Source organism: Amphiprion ocellaris, chromosome 19 (genome assembly GCF_022539595.1).
Source record: "Amphiprion ocellaris isolate individual 3 ecotype Okinawa chromosome 19, ASM2253959v1, whole genome shotgun sequence".
NCBI classification, from domain to species: Eukaryota; Metazoa; Chordata; class Actinopteri; family Pomacentridae; genus Amphiprion; species Amphiprion ocellaris.
In genome coordinates this window covers 958,778-977,488 of record NC_072784.1, presented here as the reverse complement: position 1 = coordinate 977,488, position 18,711 = coordinate 958,778, and the positions used below count along the sequence as shown (strand labels likewise).

Below are 18,711 nucleotides of genomic sequence, written 5' to 3'. Positions count from 1 at the left end.
GAGCTGAGTTCTGAGGAGGTCTCACAGTCAGAAAACTCTATGTTAAAGTAGTTTATTTCATTACAAAAAACACAGACCACACATGTTTATTGGTTCTTGTTATCTCTGACATCCTCGGTTTCGTCTGTTTCTGCTTCCGGTGCATTTTCCCTTCTGTTAGTTTAGATGAAGGACAGTTTCGCCTTCCTTACAGAACTCTGCAGATAGGAAGATGAGCAAACATTCTGTCTTAAATCACAGATCACCACCAGTTGATTTAATACTTTGAGCAGAAACGCTTAAAGTTTAAGCACCTTTGTCAGGATTGTAGGTCCAGTCTGGTTCTCCGTGGAAGCCCAGGCAGCTCGCCTGCTTCTTGAAATATTCCATATCGGAGTCCTTTACAGTCGTCTTGTTACCTGGAAGCACAATACAAACACAGCTGGATGTTTCTGCTATAAAATGAGTCATTCTTTATCTAATACTGGTTCCTTCATACCTAGAAGATAAACCGAGCGAGCCTTGAACTCATGAGAGTCAGATGGATTTTCAACCCTAAAGACTTCCAGGATTTTCTTGATGTCGTCGGCGGTGCTGTTGACGCTGAAGACCAGGCAGCCTTCACAGGTAGGCAGGATATGGAACCCTGTCTGTATGTCAGCGACTGGAAATATAGACAACACAAGAAACATTTCACATAACCAGAGATGTCCAGCTGAAACAGACAGTTTACTGTATTTTCCTCATAGACTGAAGACCTACTCTCTGGAGACACGACTTAAATTAATAAAAGCTAAGAAACTAGCAAGAATCGTAAAAAGCAGATGTAAAAAGAAGCTTGAAATAGGTACAAAACTAATTAAAAAAAACATAAAACCGATTAAAAGAGATTCAAAACCCATGAAACACACTGAACTAAAATGAATAAAAAGAGACTAATAAAAGAGTCCTAGACCAGAAAAAGAGATATAAACATATTAAAAATAAATGTAAAATAAATAAAAGATACACTAAAAAGACAAAATATGACTAAGTGAAATGTAGTTTCACCTAAAAGACTTAAAACAAGTTTATTTGTTTATTTGCTTATTTACTTAGATCCCCATTAGCTACCATACAGACAGAAGCTATTAGTTTAGTTATAAGTTAAAAGAGAGTAAAACATCTAAAAAACAATTAAAAGAAACATGAACAACATGTAAAGCAACCTTAAAGACATAAATGTTTAAAATACTTGCAGCCCTGATCTGTCCACAGCAGAAACTTAGACTTTCAGACGTGTTGGTGATCTGATCTGGAAACTTACAGAGTCCTCTGGCCATGTCGTCTTCGATGGTCAGGTTTGTCTTTGAACCGATGCAGGTTCCATTCCTGGAAAATCATCAGAGCAGAAGGGGACTTCAGGTCCTGACAGAGGGGTTTTTTAGGACATTTTGTGCACGGCAGCTTGAAAAGGTTAATTTAGCTGATTAAAACCATTTGAAAGCTACACAAAAGGCTCATAAGTGGACCTTGAATTGAGGTACAATTATAGCTGTTATTCAGAACAAGTACTAGTTGACCACATCAAATATTAGTTGTGAATATAAAGAAGCAGATTAATAGTCTTTCAGAATCTTTCTATCCATTTTACAGCAGTAGCAGCTGTCAGAGCACGGATGTTTATCTCCAGAGTGAAAATGTCAGTTGTGACTGGTCTAGTTTACAGAAGTTGTTGTGTGTTCTGCTGTGTTACTCACATGTTGTTCGCCTCAGTTATAACAAGTCCACCGTCCTCTCCTGCTGTGATATTCAGCCAGGAGCTGTGAGTATGATTCAGGATGGCTTTAAATATGTCATTATCGGTGTAGCCGACCAGGAGGTGTGTCCTGCCGTGCAACTGAACACAAACAGGTCAGAAAGTCACAATACACACACCTTTCATCAGCAGAAACACAACTAAATGCTGAACCTCAGCACCGAGTGGGTGGTGAACAGATGAATTCCAAATCTCAATCTTCTTTAGGTGATCGTTTCACAGGACATATTTGTACTCTGACTTTTGCTATATTGTTGGAGTCACAGGAGCCTGGAGGAGCTTTTTGGGATTCCTCTCCATTATCGAGGAACCTTTTCAGTTTAAAAACATTCTGTGAAGAAAACCTACAACTTGATTCACATGAAAACAAGCTACCAGCCCCCACATACCAGCAGATTCAACAGTTCATCAGCATTTCTGTCCAGAGCCAGGGTCACCAGCTGCATTTCCACATTTTAAAGTCAGAAATCTGAGTTTTCAGTCAGTTTAAACCCAGAATTTTAACTTTAAACTCAGAATTCTGACTTCAATCTGAGTTTTCCTACCTTTTTAAAGTCTGATTTTTATGCCACATTTCTGAATTTAAAGTCAGGCTTTCAAAAAATATCAGTTTTTACAGAAGCCTTAACTGATTGTCTTTGATAGAAATCAACTCCTGAAGCGCTCTGTCTGTTTTTCTCTGGTAGAAGTTTAGATTCTTCTTCTTTGAGGATTTCCAGCAGTCAGTAAATGACTAGTTTGTCTATTACAGTCGTGTATAATGTAGGTAGCAGCGACACTTGCTGATGACGCTATGCAGCTCAGTTTAGTTGCTCCAAAGCAGTTAATGGTAATCAGCCTAATCTACGTTTTCTACTTGCAGGAGTAGAAATCCAGGTAGCTTCTTTGTTGCTGGTTCTAAAGCTGCAGGAGGACAGCTGCCAGATGTGATGTGAAGGCAGGTTGTTGTTTTCAAACTCAGCTGATGTCACGTAGAGATACTTGGAGATGGAACTTAGATCTGGCTCTAAGACATGAGAGGAACAGACTGAGAGGCTGAAGCAGAAATCAGCAGGTATTTACCAGCGAGGGGTCGGCCATGGACAGAGGACGGATCAGCGGCTCACATTCTTCAGCCGTCAGAGCCGAGCTGCTCACAAACAGCACCGCAAACAGGAAATGGCCTCTGAGCCACAGGTTCATGATGATGTCCAGCTCCAGACACTCTTCAGGAATGGACTGAGTGTCTCCGAGCCGCCGGGCTTTTATACGAGCTGCTGCAATCCTCTGGGTTTTTCCAGCAGGGGTTTCCTGTTTAGTCCAGCGTTGCATAAGAGACATTTCACCTCTTACCTGACCGCTGGTTCAAAGAGCAAGTCAGGATATAACTCAGTTAAACGATTTCATAATAACACTGTTTGTACTTTGTACGCCAATCGTTTGCTTTTTTGTTTAATCGCCCTCAGAAACCAAGGACACACAAACACACTGAATGTGCAGCAGGACTGGATCCACATAAAACCTGCAGCTGGACCTCTGCTGAAAGATCCTAAATCTGAATTCACAATGAACGCAGAAAGAAGACAAACTGTGAAGACTGAAAACACTTATTTTACACTCTCTTCATGTTCAAAGTGGAAGTGAGTGGACAGAATCAGTGTCCTGGACATTCATTTAACTAAAGAAGACAATCCATCAGCAGCAATACTGGGGAAAGACCACCATAGTAGTAACAATAATGATAATGATCTAATTGGTAAGATTCTTATGCAAAGTTTGTATAATCCAGCCTCCTCACTGCCCACTGTTTGAGAGGTGAAACATTTAGAATGAGCAGTCCACCGCTTTATTTACTCTAGAGCTGCTTAAACAAACTCTAAAATGTGTCACCCATCAGGAAAACACACCAACATACCGGAGTCTTCATGAACTCCCAGCATCTGAGGGACCAAAGACCAGCTGGATTACTTTTATTATTGATGCTAATGATAGGAAAATCATAGCATGTTGTACAGCTAATGTGGCTAAAGTCATGTTTGTAAATGAGAACTGGTTCTCAATCATGTTACCCGGTTAAATGAAGGTCAAATAAAAAATGAATAGTGGATGGATGGAGTGCATGGAATAGCCTATTAAGACTACATGTTAACTAGCAGTCTATTTCTGATCTGCTAAGTGATGTTTTCTGACAAACAGAAACAGGTTTTAACAGAAGGTCTGCAGAAACTGTGGCAAGAGCGAATGAGTCGAAGACGGACTATGGGCATTCATGAGCCGGCGTCGAACTGATGACTGGAGTCCGAATATATTGTGTGAAGGTAGTTGGCTGATTGGCTCTGGCACACCTGCTCCTGCTTCCGCTGATCATCAGGATTGCTCTCACCTGCCGCCGCCTCAGAGCCCCGAATACCTAAAAAGCAAATAAGAAGAAGGGGAGGGAGGGTCCCTAACCAGAGCAGCAGTGGCAGGCCTGACACAGGCCTTCCCCACAAGTTTTTAAAATGTAAGGACGCATGGTGTGCGCTGAGTTTTTTTGTGGTTGCACAGGTTTGAGCAGGGTGTACTGAGAACTGGGAGGTGTTTCTGTTCTGATCTGCGACAAGCAGTGCTTTAGTGGCATGTAAGTAAATGTATTTATCGTGTTGGCTGTTACTGAGATGTGTGCGTGAGAATCTGACCTTATATTATACCAATAACCAAGTCATTGCCTAAAACACAGCACTATTTTAAAACATGTTACCAAATCATAGAAAATGTTAGCCAGGCTTGAGAAAAACCACATGGTGGTGTTTGCTAAAACCCAACAAGTGGCTCATGAATATGTTTTTAATACATGTTTTTTTACACCATTTTCACATATGTTTAACAGTCTATATTGAGTTTAACATGTGTGTAGTTTAAACTTCACTGCCCTCCACAGTCCTGAACTCCATTTGGGACATGATTGTATTCAGTAACTGGATTTTGTCTGCTTAATTTTATCATTTTCCAATGGAACTTCCTTTATAACGTGAGTGAGCCGCCATGTGAACCCATGGTAGGGCTGGTATTAGTTGTGCAGTGCGGCCGTCGCTCCGCCTTCTTGCAGCACACAGCAGCATGCCAGCCTCACGTTTAACTCCATACTTCATTATTACTGCAGCTCATTAAAGCGCCTGCAGCCGTACCTGATGCCTGTGTGAAACTGGGCTGTGAAACTATAGAAATTGAAGCTGCATGGGTGCAGTTAGTTTCCCACTCTGGCCTCCTTCATGTCCACCAGTAGAGACAAAGGCAGAGTCTGAACTGTTCCATTCTGATTATTAGAAGCCAGAGATGCTGAGTTTGTCACTGAAGAACTGCTGTTCTTTCTTCAGTTCCTCAGTTTGGAAGATTTAAACATTCAAGAAGAAAACGGATTGTGTCCCATTTTGTTCTCTACACGTTACAGTGACTTTGACTTAAAAGTTTCTCATGAAATTGCAAAACAACCCCCTGAAATACTCTAAAATGGTTTAGATTCTGCTTTGCTCTTTGTTATCTAAGATTTTGCTGAGATTATATAGTCTATTTTATTTGTACATGAAAGTCCAAAAATGTCATGAAAATAACTGCTTCACTTTAATTTCTACATCTCTGTGGTGTTCATGACTTCGTTCTGCATCTAGTTTGTGTTATTTTATGGAGTCTTGTAATCTCATGTCGGCCCAGTGGATTAAATTACTGGGAAAACCTGAGGCTAAAATTGTCTTGGACCCCCGCTGATCCCAGTGTTAGTTTACTCAATGAGGACTAAAAATATTCGTTGAGCTTGTTCTCACAAATCAAATGTACAAAATGTGTAAAGCTGTGCATGTTGTTTGTCCCCATCAATCCAAATTCACTTTAAAAAGATTGTGAGGAAGCAGTTGTGGTTCTGTGGGGTGATGTTTCTATCCTTCCTTTTGTTTCTTCATGTGGAAAAGACACACAGACACACAAAAACACATAAATATTCTCATCAGTGGTATTATTTAAAGGAATTCAGCAATGCACCAATATAGACAGTGAAGAAAGATGTCACTAGAAAGTAAATCTGGATGTAAACAAGGCAGGTTTCACATTTTTACAAAAAAAATCATCTTTGTAGATGTTTACCTGCAAGGAACTATCTGTATGATGCAGAAATTTGTATTACCTCAATGGAAGAATGCACAAATGCAGTGTTTAAAAAGACGTGCCATTTAAATCATTGCACTTCTGCTCTAGTTTGAAGTAGAAGTCCAAACAAAAGCCTTTAAATAATACATAATAACACATTATATTTGCTAAGGTCAATTAGTTTAGCTCATGAAAAAGTAGATTTTGGCTAAGAATCATCTTTGTAGATGTTTACCTGCAAAGAAGTGTTAATATGATGCAGAAATTTGCATTACCTCAATGGATGAATTCACAAATACAATGTTCAAAAATGCACATTATTTGAATTTATGCACTTCTGCTCTATTTTCAAGTAGAAGTGCAAACCTGACCTTTTAAATAATACATAATAACACATCATACTTGCTGGGGTTTGCTGGTTTAACTTATGAAAAAGCAGATTTTGGCTAAGAATCATTTTCTTAAATTTTTACCTGCAAGGAACTGTCTGGATGAAGCACAAATTGTATTACTTCAATTTAGGAGTGCAGAAATGCAGAGTTCAACAATGCAGGTTATTCGGATTTATGCACTTCTGCTCTAATTTAAAGCAGAGGTGCAAACCAACCCTTTAAATAATATAAAACAACATGTTACATTTGCTAAGGTCAATTATTTTAGCTCATAAAAAAGCAGTTTTTTTTAAACCTCTTTTACCTGCAAGGAACCGTCAATATGATGCAGAAATTTGCATTACCTCAGTGTCAGAAAGCACTGAGCCTGACCCTTGAAATAATACAGAATAGCACATAGTTTATCTTATGATGAAGTAGATTTTGGCCTACTTCCCATCTATAAGACAGGACTTCAAGCTGAGCTAATGATACAGGATTTAATAATTCAGCTGAAATTATACTCTTTAGTGGTGCATATCCAAAAAACTGCATTTAATGAGAAATCACAGCAGACCTAATGAACTTTCTCTGAGCGCCTCGGGGCAGTTTGGTAGCTCTCCATGTGACACCGTCCTCATCGTTACCACTGGAAGCACCATAAACTACAGACCAGAGGCTGAACACTCAGCTGTCTGCAGCAGCAGCCACTCTTGATTCTGGTGCAGTGGATGTTAACTCTTTCCACTCCAGAGGTCCCTGTACTTGGAGTAGGATATATCTGTAGTAAAAATCCAACCAGCGCCTGGAGGTCCCTAGTCAATGAATGCTGCATTGTTGTATCAGGGTCATTAACTCATAGTTTACTCTCAACATTTTGATCAGGTGGAAGTAAAAATGTCCGGTTTTTTTCCCTGAAATTCCTCAAACACCACCTGGCCTCGTAACAAAGATACACATTTATTGTATTTCAAATTCCTCCCATGTGTCTCTGATCCATAGAGCTGAAGTTTGGCTTTGCAGTTTTGCAGCTGTTAGTGGCTGATTATGGAGATTTTTTTAAGATGTATTTTTAGTAGAAATTGCAAAAGACAACCCAGACTCCCATTTTTATTCATGTGCTAACATAACTGCACAAGGGTTTTCTAATCATCAATGAGCCTTTCAACACCATTAGCTAACACAATGTAGCATTAGAACACAGGAGTGATGGTTGCTGGAAATGTTCCTCTGTACCTCTATGGAGATATTCCATTAAAAATCAGCTGTTTCCAGCTACAATAGTCATTTACCACATTAACTATGTCTACACTGGATTTATCATTCATTTAATGTCATCTTCATTGAAAAAGAACTGCTTTTCTTTCATAAATAAGGACATTTCTAAGTGACCCCAAACTTGATGAACAACACATCACCATTTTTCATTCCTGAATGCCAAATACTGAATAGTTTAGCTGCAATTTCTGTATTTTTTTTCACTGCAGATGCCCTATCATGAAAACTAGATTTTAATACGACTCTTAGCTTGAATATTAAATGCAGCCAATTATTTCCATCAGCGGTGATAACTCTGGTGCTGCCCACTTCATTGTGTTTGGTGTCCTTGAACTTGACCTTGTTGAGCCTTTAACAAGAGAAGAGCAGCTGTGTGTGTGTGTGTGTGTGTGTGTGTGTGTGTGTGTGTGTGTGTGTGTGTGTGTGTGTGTGTGTGTGTGTGTGTGTGTGTGTGTGTGTGTGTGTGTGTGTGTGTGTGTGTGTGTGTGTGTGTGTGTGTGTGTGTGTGTGTGTGTGTGTGTGTGTGTGTGTGTGTGTGTGGGGGGGGGTGGTAACTTTTTTCTTTTATTCTTTTATTTTTTACAGGATAAATAGTAAAATAAAATGCTACTACAACTGATTATCCTACAGGCCGACTCGTTCTAACTTGTCTGTAGCCAAACTGTCCAATTTAAATTTCCTTTTTCCTTTTCAGTGGGTCTAATTTCAAAATAAAATCAGTTTTTGCTGTTTCCTATTACTTAAAATATAATTTATTAAAATAAACCAGTCGTTTTCTCTTTTGAAAAAGTAAATCCTTTTATTTTTAAATGTACACTAGCTTTAAATCCCCATGAAATTCATGAATAAACAGTTGTCTTTTACTAAATGGTGTTCGGTGCATCCTGCAGCATCTCATACAGTGATTCAGGCTCTGCTGAGAAATATGTGAGTTAATTCCGCTGGATCGAATTGTAAAAGTTATGAGAATAATATCAGAGAGAAAAATAAAAGAAGATCAAGAATTGTTAGTAAATCAATCAGCTGCCTTTTAAAAAAAAAAAATTCGCTTCCTCTCCATCTTTTTTTGCGCAGATGCTCAGATTTTCATCAGCTTCAACGACACAAAGCTGAATATTTTTGGATTTTGAGCATTTCAAGATGTCTCCATTTCAGTTTGGATTTTTATTTTTGCTTTTACTTGTGTTTACAGATTAACTGCGCGTCTCTCCGACAAAGAGGGTTTAAAGGGGGATTTGGGCCTTAACACAATAAATTAATGAAAAATGCCAAGTGAGTTCGTTGAGAAACAATAAATGTTTAATGAAATAAAGACAGAGAACTGATAGATAGATGATAGATAGATAGATAGATAGATACATAGATAGATAGATAGATGGATAGATGGATAGATGGATCGATGGATAGATAGATGGATAGATGGATAGATAGAAATACGTTAATGTGTGAATTCCACAGTCAGTGTAGGTTATTAAGTTATTTTTATTCACATTGAACGGTCGACAGCAGCATGACATCATATTTAATTCTTCATTCATATAGTAACCAAGACAAGTTTGGAGAAATTACGCGCAGTGCTGTCGGAGAATGCGTAAAGACGCACTGATGGATGGAAAATTAAACTTACTGTAGACCAGAGATACTAAATGAAAATCAGGCAGGGGTCGAATATTTCTCTACAGTTAATGTTATAATAATAACGATTTTTAAAAAAACATTACAAAGTTTACATTTTCGACCAGAAAACGAGAAGAAAACAACGAACTTTCACTGGACTGAAATCATTTACAGCAGGCCCGAAGATTTCCACAGCGGAAGATGGGCCAGTTATCCATGCTCATATTCATATTTATATTATTATTAATAGTAGTAGTATTATAATTAGTAGTAGAAGTAGTAAAACATGAATTGTTAAGGTTCAGGTGGTGAATGGATGAAGATATCCGGCTGACGGTTTGATTCCCGGTTTGTCTCCGTTTAACGGGTCACTGAGTCTCTGTCTGCAGACTGTGATGGACAGAGTCGGTGTGACTTCATTAAATCATCCGGACTCCATACTCTAACTGAAAGCAATTTTTATATTACACTGGATTAATTTATTTCACCACGAAACATCCTCGTTTTGTGCCTCCTGTAAGACGCAAAGGAAATCAACTTGGTACCAGATAATCCCGGTGTTTGGGGCCTGCAGATAACTGATGCACGCAAATAATACGGATTGTTACAGCTGCAGAAGTCTAGACTAAGAAGTGTTTTATGCTTCTCTGCTGCTGCTCTCACTTACATGGATGAAGATGATCTTTTATCTCCTCTACAGGCCCGTCGACCTGCTGCATATTTCATCTTCAGCATTTTATTTTGAAAAGTCATTGCTATGCGCATTAAAGTGTCTGAACAAAGCAGGCAGAAGAAACACAAATCAGCTCATCCACAAAACCACAGTGAACCTTGTTTAAATCTAAGAATGAAAGAAGAGGCTCTGAGGCTGAGAAGTGTGTGTCCTTGTTCAGTTTTAAAGTTCCCTGTCCTCTGGATGTTCATTTAGTTTTTCACATAGAACAGCTTCATTTAGATTCCAAAGCAGATATCCTGATTCTCACCACCTCCTCCCCAAACCTGCAATGTCACGTCAACCCGTTGTACAAGTCATTAAAACCAAAGTTACACTGTTTAAGGTCAGAGATCAGCTGCATGTATGAAATGAAACCAGTTTATAGATATCTACTTCCCATAATACACAACTCTGTTAGCAAAATTTAGTTGTTTATGATGCAAAAAGATTTAAATTAGAACTAGTAAACTAAAATACTGAATAGTGAATGAATCCAGTAGAATTCACAGCAGCTTTCAGTATAAAAGCAAAAAACATTTATAAATAGTTCCACTACTGAGGGATGAATGTTCCAAATTAAATGTCCTTTAGTTATAGTCAGACCTATTCAGCACCATGCAACTAATTTGTCATATTTAATTCATTTTACATTTATCATGATCTTTTTAAATAATAATCTTCATTAAATGTGGTCATTTATTAAATAAAACCAGATTATTCAAACAAATCTCTAAAACAGAACTGCAGCAGCTTTCTGCATGTTTTTCTAGAAGAAACTAGTTAATTTTTTGTAATATTAGAATAAAAATTGTCCTCCTGCTCAGGCTAAAGGGTCATAATTTCACAGCTGATGTCAGATATTAGAGATCACTAATGCTACACAGATATTTTAATCATGTTTCCCCACACAGATGTTACAAAACCCACTGCAGAATAATTAAAATTCTGTCATTCAGACCAGTCTGGAACCAACTTTATCCAAAGCAGCTGGTCAGCCAATCAGAACCCAGTGTTCTGCTGACGTTGTACTTCACTAGTGGGAGCTTTTTATTTGTCCACAGTCAGGATGTCCAGCAGCCTGTCATTTCAGGTCCCTGAGTGTGAGGTTCTGTTCCCTCAGTGGCCAACAGGAGGGAGCCTTGTACCTCTGTCTGAGCTCAGGTGATCCTCCTGGCAGCACACAAAACACATCTACACAGAGAGACAACTGTGGTGGATGTAGTCTATAACATTATGTTCCTAAAAAAGCTCTCAGTGACAGTTCTTCCTCCTCTGTTGGTGGAGGATTCTTCCTCCTGTCGAAACAGGGTTGAAGTAGCATCATACATGTGAGGACAAAAAATGTTTAATTGAATCCAGAAGCACAAACAATAAATGTCAAGTTCTCATGTCTGTCCTGCCAAGGAAAAAAAAGCTGCATTTTATTGCATGATATCCTATTGTTGTTGTACATCCAGCAACTTTAGCTCTTCAGCTGTATGCATCACATCTTGTTGTGTTATATTCTGATTTTGGCGATTGTGTTTTTGTGCACATTCTGTGTTGGATGGAGTTTGTGTTTTGTTTTGTTTTGGTTGGTTTTATGACTGCATAATGTGTAGGTGGTTTCTAGCAGAATAAAACCAAACAAAATGTCTAGCTGCTGCCAAAACAAGACAGACTTTGGCCAGACAGGCTCCTCTGCAAAACAAAGTTCAGGGAAAAGGGACAGAAAGCATGAATGAAGGAAGAGAGAGACGAGAAGCAAAGCTCAGTCTTCTGCAAGATGAAGGTAAATATATGGAAAAAAGGGCAGGGACGTGGCAATCATGTAGTAAAGCCCTGTAAGCTGTTTAAAATGACCTTTGCTGTCTCCTCTTATATAAATATTGCATAAAGAACAAGCACATCCACTGTATAGCCCTGAATAACAGATAACCTGCAGTATATATCACACATCAGCCATCAGAGTTCTTACAGAGTAGTTTTACGTACTTGCCAGGATTTAAATCAACTTTATTGGCTATTTTGTGTTTTTCCGACACATAGTTTGATCCCACTGCAGCAGCTCTACTTCCAGAGCGAGTGTTAAGGAACTAAAGGGACAATAAAGCTAAATATAAGATATTTACAAACATTAACACCACTTCCTGTTCATAGATGGTCTCTGGTGTTGATTGAATGTCCTTCTTGATCCGTCTCCAGTCCAGTGATCTTTGACCTCTTCAGGGGATGCTGGGAGTTTGATTCTGGTGTTTTCAAGCAGCTCAAGTTGTTTCTGCTGTTTATTCATTCTCTTGTTCAAGGTCCTTTCAGGTCCATCACTTTTGACAGTCAGAGCCAGCTCCATTCACTGACAAAGACCACGACACACCAGAGAAGTCAGTAGTTAGCAGGAGTTGTGTGTGATGTGTTTTTGGTTGTTGTCATGCAGACTGACTCCCAGGTTAAACTAGTTTCCACTCAGGGATTTGAACCAGTTCAGCTGCTTAGTATCACACCTCCATGAGGTTCTCTCTCCCCAAAATGTCTTTTAATGCTACATTTGTTTTTTTGGGTCGAGACAATGAAATGCCAAACACGTGTCTGACGGATTCTTGGACCTGAAAACACTGCAGTGGTCTGGAATGTTTTCACAGCCATTTTATATTTTGTGTCAGCGATGACAAGTAGAGCAATAAAAAACAAAACACAGCATAAAGTTAGAGAAGAGATATACCAGAAGCCTGTCTTTATAATCTATATTTTCTCCATACCTTTGTTTTTTTTTTTCAGTTAAATTTTTGCACATCAAAATCACCATTTGAAATACATCCAGTGGAGTGAATGAAACTTTACATTTAGAAATCGTACTGGCATCAGTAGGACGTGGTTGGGGTGGATGGTGGGCATGCAAAGTGCTTATATCCAGAACACATTCCGCTGTTTTTTAAAAATAAAACTTTTAAGAGAAACTTTTAAGGAATTATTGGAATTTTCTTCCTGAAGGTTTTGCAAATTTTCAGAAATTTGTGAATTTTTTTTGCAGAATTTTTTTCATTTAAATGAGGACAACAGGAGGGTTAATGTCGTGGCTGCTTGGTGTGTGTGACCACAGCAATGCGCTTTAAGTAAACTAATTGTTTGGTCAGAGTAGGGTAATATGCATCCAGTATTCATTAGCATCAGATAGTCCAGAGCCTGACTGGGAGCTCACAGTAGAGCAGAGCAGCAAAAGATCAGGTCAAACCCAACCAGCCAGAGGAGAACTGAACTACAGCAGTGTTGGGGATAATATAATTCCTTCCAACATGTTGTAAAATGCTGCTACGTGATAGTCCCACATTTTTTAGAGATCATGAGTTGTTTGGTCCCTGCTGTTGTTCATTGCAGCAGCTGCCTTCACTGATTCTTAACACAAAGCCCACAGATTTATTGAGCAAACACTACATCACATCTGGGCAGTGCTATAATCTTCAGCAGAGTCAGCTGGAACGAAGGAGAAACGAACAGCTGCACGTCTTAACTGATGCCTCCAACGACAAGCACACAGCACTAAGTGACAAAGAGCTGCTCTTTTGTTTTCAGTTGGGAAAATCATTTTCTCCAGGACGACTTGGAAGATGTCACAAGAGTAATGGATTGATAGTCAGCCAGCGTTACTGAAGTGACAAGTGATTGGACTGATGTAATTAGCACAAGAGGAATTATCAGGTGTCTTATCTTTTCTTCTGTAAATCCTGCAGTAGATCAATGAGGATGAGGATTAATCACAGTAACCTCAGTGATAACACGTCCTGAGTGAACTAAAATCATTAGTTTACAAACGGCAGGTACTAGTGCCATATAAGCAGACTGTCAACAGTCTACAGTCCATCTGGTGTTAATACTCCCTCCATCCTTTCATCAGAAACAGACACTACATCTACAGTAAGCACGCTGAACTTTATAACATATCTTCCTCTCAGTTTTACTCTTGTAGCTATGCTGGAAAAGTTCTGCATCAGCGGCATTCTGGTGGTATCACCCAGTTTATCACACCGCGTACCCTGACCCTTAAATCAGTCATTATTGGAGTTTTGATGGGTTTTATTTAACATTTATTTAACCAGGTTAGTCCCATTGAGATCAGAGATCTCCTTTACGAGGGAGACCTGCAGCATTGTCACATTAAAAACAGTAAACAGATAAAATTAACATTAAAACTCGCTTACATATAACACACCATTATAGCACACAGACCAGGTAGACTGTAAGAATTTCACCAGAACTTTAAACTCATTCAGTGGAACAAGGCCTTGGAGTTGAGATTGTAATTTATTCCAAGCATCAGGTGCAGAAAACCTAAAGGCTTTCTTGCCAAGTTCAGATCTTACTTTGGGGACGACAAACTGCAGAATATCAATTAGATTTGAGATTGTGACTTCCATGTTTCCTTGTTAAAATACAAGACAAATAGGAAGGAACAATACCCAAAATGATTCTGTTAATAAACACCAATGACTGAGACGTCGGCACTTAAAGATGTCCAGTTAACTTTCGAATAGAACACAATGGTGAGTAAGGGGACCACATCTGATAATGAATCTCAGCTCCCCATGGTACACGCTATCCAGCATGCTAAGACAATTAGCAGAAGCCTTCATATACAACACATCTCCATAGTCAATAACTGGCAGAAAGGTTGTTTCCACCAATTTCTGTTTCACACAAAAAGAAAAGCTAGACTTGTTTCTGTAATAAAATTCTAATAAGAGTTTCAGTTTTTAACCATATACTGAATGTGCTCCTTAAAAGACAAATCAATTAAAAATCCTAGATATTTAAAAATAGATACCAGCTCTCTTTTTTGACCATTTCTTGTTGTCTGATCTGGCAGTTTTTGCAGTAGTAAAGAACATATATTTCATTTTGTCTGCATTTAAAACAAGTTGCAGATGACAAAGTTGTTCCTGGACTGAAGCTGTAAATCCTGGAAGTCCTCAGCAGGAGTGGGTGCTGCTCAGTAGAGGACAGTGTCATCAGCGTAGAAATGAAAAGTTGAGTTTGAAATATTCTGTCCGAGATTATTTATGTAAATAGTGGATAATAGTGGACCCGGCACAGAACCTTGAGGGACGCCCTTTTTCACGAGGTGGTTTTTGTTGCCTTTGGAAGAGGGCTGGTCTGTTGATTCTACCTGTTTCAGCCAAACTTCCCAAAATGTTCCACTAACAACCAGCAACACTAACAACCAGTGACCGATATGTGTAATACAATACAATACAATTAGGGGTGTTGCGGTTTACTAGTATTATTGAAGATAACACTGATATCGTGTCTCCGGTCCTGTTTATGATCTTCATGGACAGGATGTCAAGGTGCCTGGTTTGGGAATCTCAGTATCATCTTTGCTTTTTTTTAATGATGTGGTTCTTTGACATCATCAGGACATTTCCTTCTTCATGCATAGGGGTTGTTTGAAGGAGAGTTAACACCTTCAAATCTGAGGCCAGTGGATTGTTGCCTTGGGGTGAGTTGCAGTCCCAAGTGAAGGAGTTAAGTGTCTTTGATTCTTGTTCACAAGTGACAGGGACTGGAGCATGAGATGGAGGCAGACATGGCACCATCAGCAGTAATGTGAGCTTTGCACTGGACTGTTTGTGAGGAAGATTAAGCTAAATCAGAAGGCAAAACTTGCAGTTGAGCAGTTGACATGTCATCCTTCACATATGGTCATGAATCCTCGATAGTGACTGAAAGAAAGAAATATTGGATACAAATGAGTTTCCTCCATTGGGCTGCTTTTCTGTTGAAGCCAGCAGAGGTGGTTCAGGCATCAGATTAAGAAAAAGAGACTTACTGGAGGAAATACATATCAATTGTTCTGGGAAGTCCTTTGGATTCCTCAGATGGAGCTGGAAAACAATGCTGAGGAAAAGGTCGTGAAAAACTCTGCTTAGCCTGCTACCACCTCCACCTGACCCTGGATAAATGCAACAAAATGGATGGATGGATGGATGGATGGATGGATGGATTGATGGATGGATGGATTGATGGTAATACAATTCTATTTAATTTAGCAGACACTATCCAAAGCAAGGTACATCTGAGAGCAGACACAGCACAAGTAAGGATCTAGTCAGGAGGAAACAACCTGGATAAGAGCCATAAAACAAGTAAAATACACATAAAATAATACATGTTTGATAATATTGTAAATAATCCAGATAGTTGGCACTCCAGCTCAGGAACACAGTGCAGTACACTTATTGTAACGGTCTCTTTCTACCTCCATATACTCTTATTTTCTGTGCAATCATTTGCTGAAAAAGAGACAAAACCCACCATAAACAAGGTTAAAGACAAATTTAGATAACAGTATTAATATTTTATTTTTAAATTTTAATTTTACAAGCATGAACTCTATATGACAGCCCTAAACAAAATATAAATTGTAATTTTATCCCACTTATTTGTAAGGAGGCTAATCATGGAATAATACATTGAGACTACCAAGTCAAAATGACATTAATGTAGCATGAACTCACCAAAAACAATCAAGAAGAGAAGAGAATGATTGTACTTATGATAAATGATTCAGAGCTGCACAATGGAAAACATAAACTGCTGCCTGGTGGTCTAGAAATTGACAAACTTTCAGCTTAATATCCTTCCTTTGTCTGGTTTTGCCTTGCAGCATCACACAAACCTGTTCCAATGTCCTCTATTGTGTTTAGTGGTATTTTCACTGTGTGTGAACAACATCCAAATCTTTCGTTCGGTTGGGCTGTTGGAGATGATGCTGGTAAATGAGAGATGTCAGTAGTTGAAGCAGACAAAGCAGGTTGAGAGAACATGGACTCTCTTAAAACACCACAGGCAAAACTACACCAGCAAAATCATTTAAGATTCTGGGTTTCTCACTAAACGATCTCTGCAGTGCAGACTCACCACAACGACGGTGAAGTACCAGACTGTGGTGATAAAGCAAATTCAATGGCCATATGTCTTACAGATACAATTGTGTACTTTGATCATTTGATCAAAACTACCAACCCTTTGGGATAAAGGGTTTGGCAGAGTGAGACTGCAAACAATGGAAAGCATTACATCTCTGAAACGTCCTGGTGCTGAGGCTGAAATCAAAGGCAATATGAAAATCTTATTGGCATGCACGGTCACAAATTATGCCATTTATCCTTCTGAGAGAAACATGTGATCAGTATTGCATCTGTATGGGAAGTTATTCCTTCTTCTGCAGAACATGTGTTTCTGATAACGCCCACATCAGTCGTGCAACAAAGCACTTGCCACTGTAGTCAGTCAGTAACAGATCATTCTAGCTCGTACTGATTTTGGGTGAGGTGCTGGTGCATGGCTGCTGAAATGGGTGTAAAAATTACAGCTGGTGGCAATCTGATGTGGATGAAATCTGCAAAGTCAATGAGAAACACAATGCTGTCCCTAACTGCCCCAAGCAACACCACCTATTTTAAACACAGGCATCCAGTTGGTCTGTGAGAACAACACAAATGAAGATTTAAAGAATTTTTCACTCCACTGGACATGTGTCAGAGTCTTGTAAATGTGAAACAGGAAGCATTTTACATTAAACTTCATGTAAAGCAGTGGTGAATATGTGTTTTCAGCATGTCACATGGCAAAAAAAACTGTTAATAACCAAAAAAATGACAAATTCAGTTTTAAAATTGTGAAAAAACTTAGCACCATTTGACAGCTTTCACATCAGCCCAAAGGAACCGAGCTCAGCTTGCAGATGGACTTAAGTTAGTTTCAACCAAAGCAAACATATTAGATGTGAAAACACAGATGTGCAATATCGATATGGAAATCTTTTCTCTACGGACTAAGATACCAACAATAAACTAAACACACAGCAACTTAGAGCCATTTGTGGCCATCTACTGAAGCAGACAACAGGATGGGAGGAGGAAGACCAGGGAAGGAAGTAAATGGTCTAAACCCACCACTAGTAGATTATCTGTGAGCCCCAGTTGTCTCCACTGAAAATTTGGAGAAACCATGTAATGTAAAATGCTCCCTGCAGAGGCAGGTGTTTGTGGTGATGTTCAGCTCTCCAGCAAAGTAGTTCTGTACTAAATCAGTCCACTTCTTCTTAATTTCATCAGTCTTAGGAAGTTTAGATCAGGTCATGTTGGAGCCAGAGAACCACTGATGCTAATGCTTTCTAGTTTTAATAAAGTTGTCTTATTTAGGTCACTGTTAGGCCTTCCATGTACTCAAGCGTGTGTGAGTCATTTAGAGTCTGTGTGATGTAAAATTTTGTCATCTTCCCAAGTCTGTAAGAGTCCATGTAGATCCCTCCATGGACGTCTGTGTGCACTCTAAAATTTGTGTCCATAAGACGACATAAGAAGTGCAGGAGTAGTCGTGTTCATGCATTGAATATGTGTAGATGCGACCAACTATGGATGGCTGGAACAGCGTCTTACAAATGTACTCCAAGAAGACTAGAAAGTAGTTTAATAACCATCCATGGTGTCTGGAGTTGTCTGTAAACATCATGCATCACTTTACCTTGCTCAAAACATCTTGAACACAAAAATAATGAAAAACGGTTTGAGGCTAACGCCACAATTCAGTACTACATAGTTCACACTCTCTTTTTAGACATTTTCAGCATTTTTGATGACATGAATTCAATTCTTTGTACTTTTCTGATTTTTATAACACCATGGGGTCATCCAGTTCAGGTCTTTCCACAGCACAGTTTAAGGTCTACAAAGATGTGGCTGTGGTGTACTCTCTTGGCTGAATAATTACAAACACAAACTCCACATTTCTGCTGTTTACCTGATGATTGTCTACTTGATCAAATTATTGTTGCCATGACAACGTCTCACATTTTAAAACCCATGACCCAGAAGTCATTC

At 39.0% G+C, this 18,711-nt stretch overlaps 1 protein-coding gene across 1 annotated transcript; it reads right to left on the bottom strand.

The window, feature by feature from the left end:
- Positions 1-36: 36 nt before the first annotated feature.
- On the bottom strand, positions 37-3,120 carry LOC111583854 (uncharacterized). Its single transcript, XM_023293102.3, has 6 exons — positions 2,840-3,120; positions 1,719-1,858; positions 1,286-1,350; positions 479-643; positions 294-398; positions 37-197 (listed from the first exon to the last, which is right to left on the bottom strand). Exons 1-6 carry the CDS (start codon positions 3,095-3,097, stop codon positions 157-159), a joined length of 774 nt encoding a protein of 257 aa, XP_023148870.2. The 5' UTR covers positions 3,098-3,120; the 3' UTR covers positions 37-156.
- Positions 3,121-18,711: the final 15,591 nt, after the last annotated feature.

Excerpts from the sequence above, each read along its gene's own strand:
- LOC111583854 (XM_023293102.3), bottom strand. The coding sequence starts at position 3,097 with ATGTCTCTTATGCAACGCTGGACTAAACAGGAAACCCCTGCTGGAAAA. Across the intron at positions 399-478 it reads TCGCTCGGTTTATCTTCTAG|GTAACAAGACGACTGTAAAG; the intron begins GTATGAAGGAAC and ends TTGTGCTTCCAG. Across the intron at positions 198-293 it reads GACCTACAATCCTGACAAAG|AGTTCTGTAAGGAAGGCGAA; the intron begins GTGCTTAAACTT and ends TCCTATCTGCAG.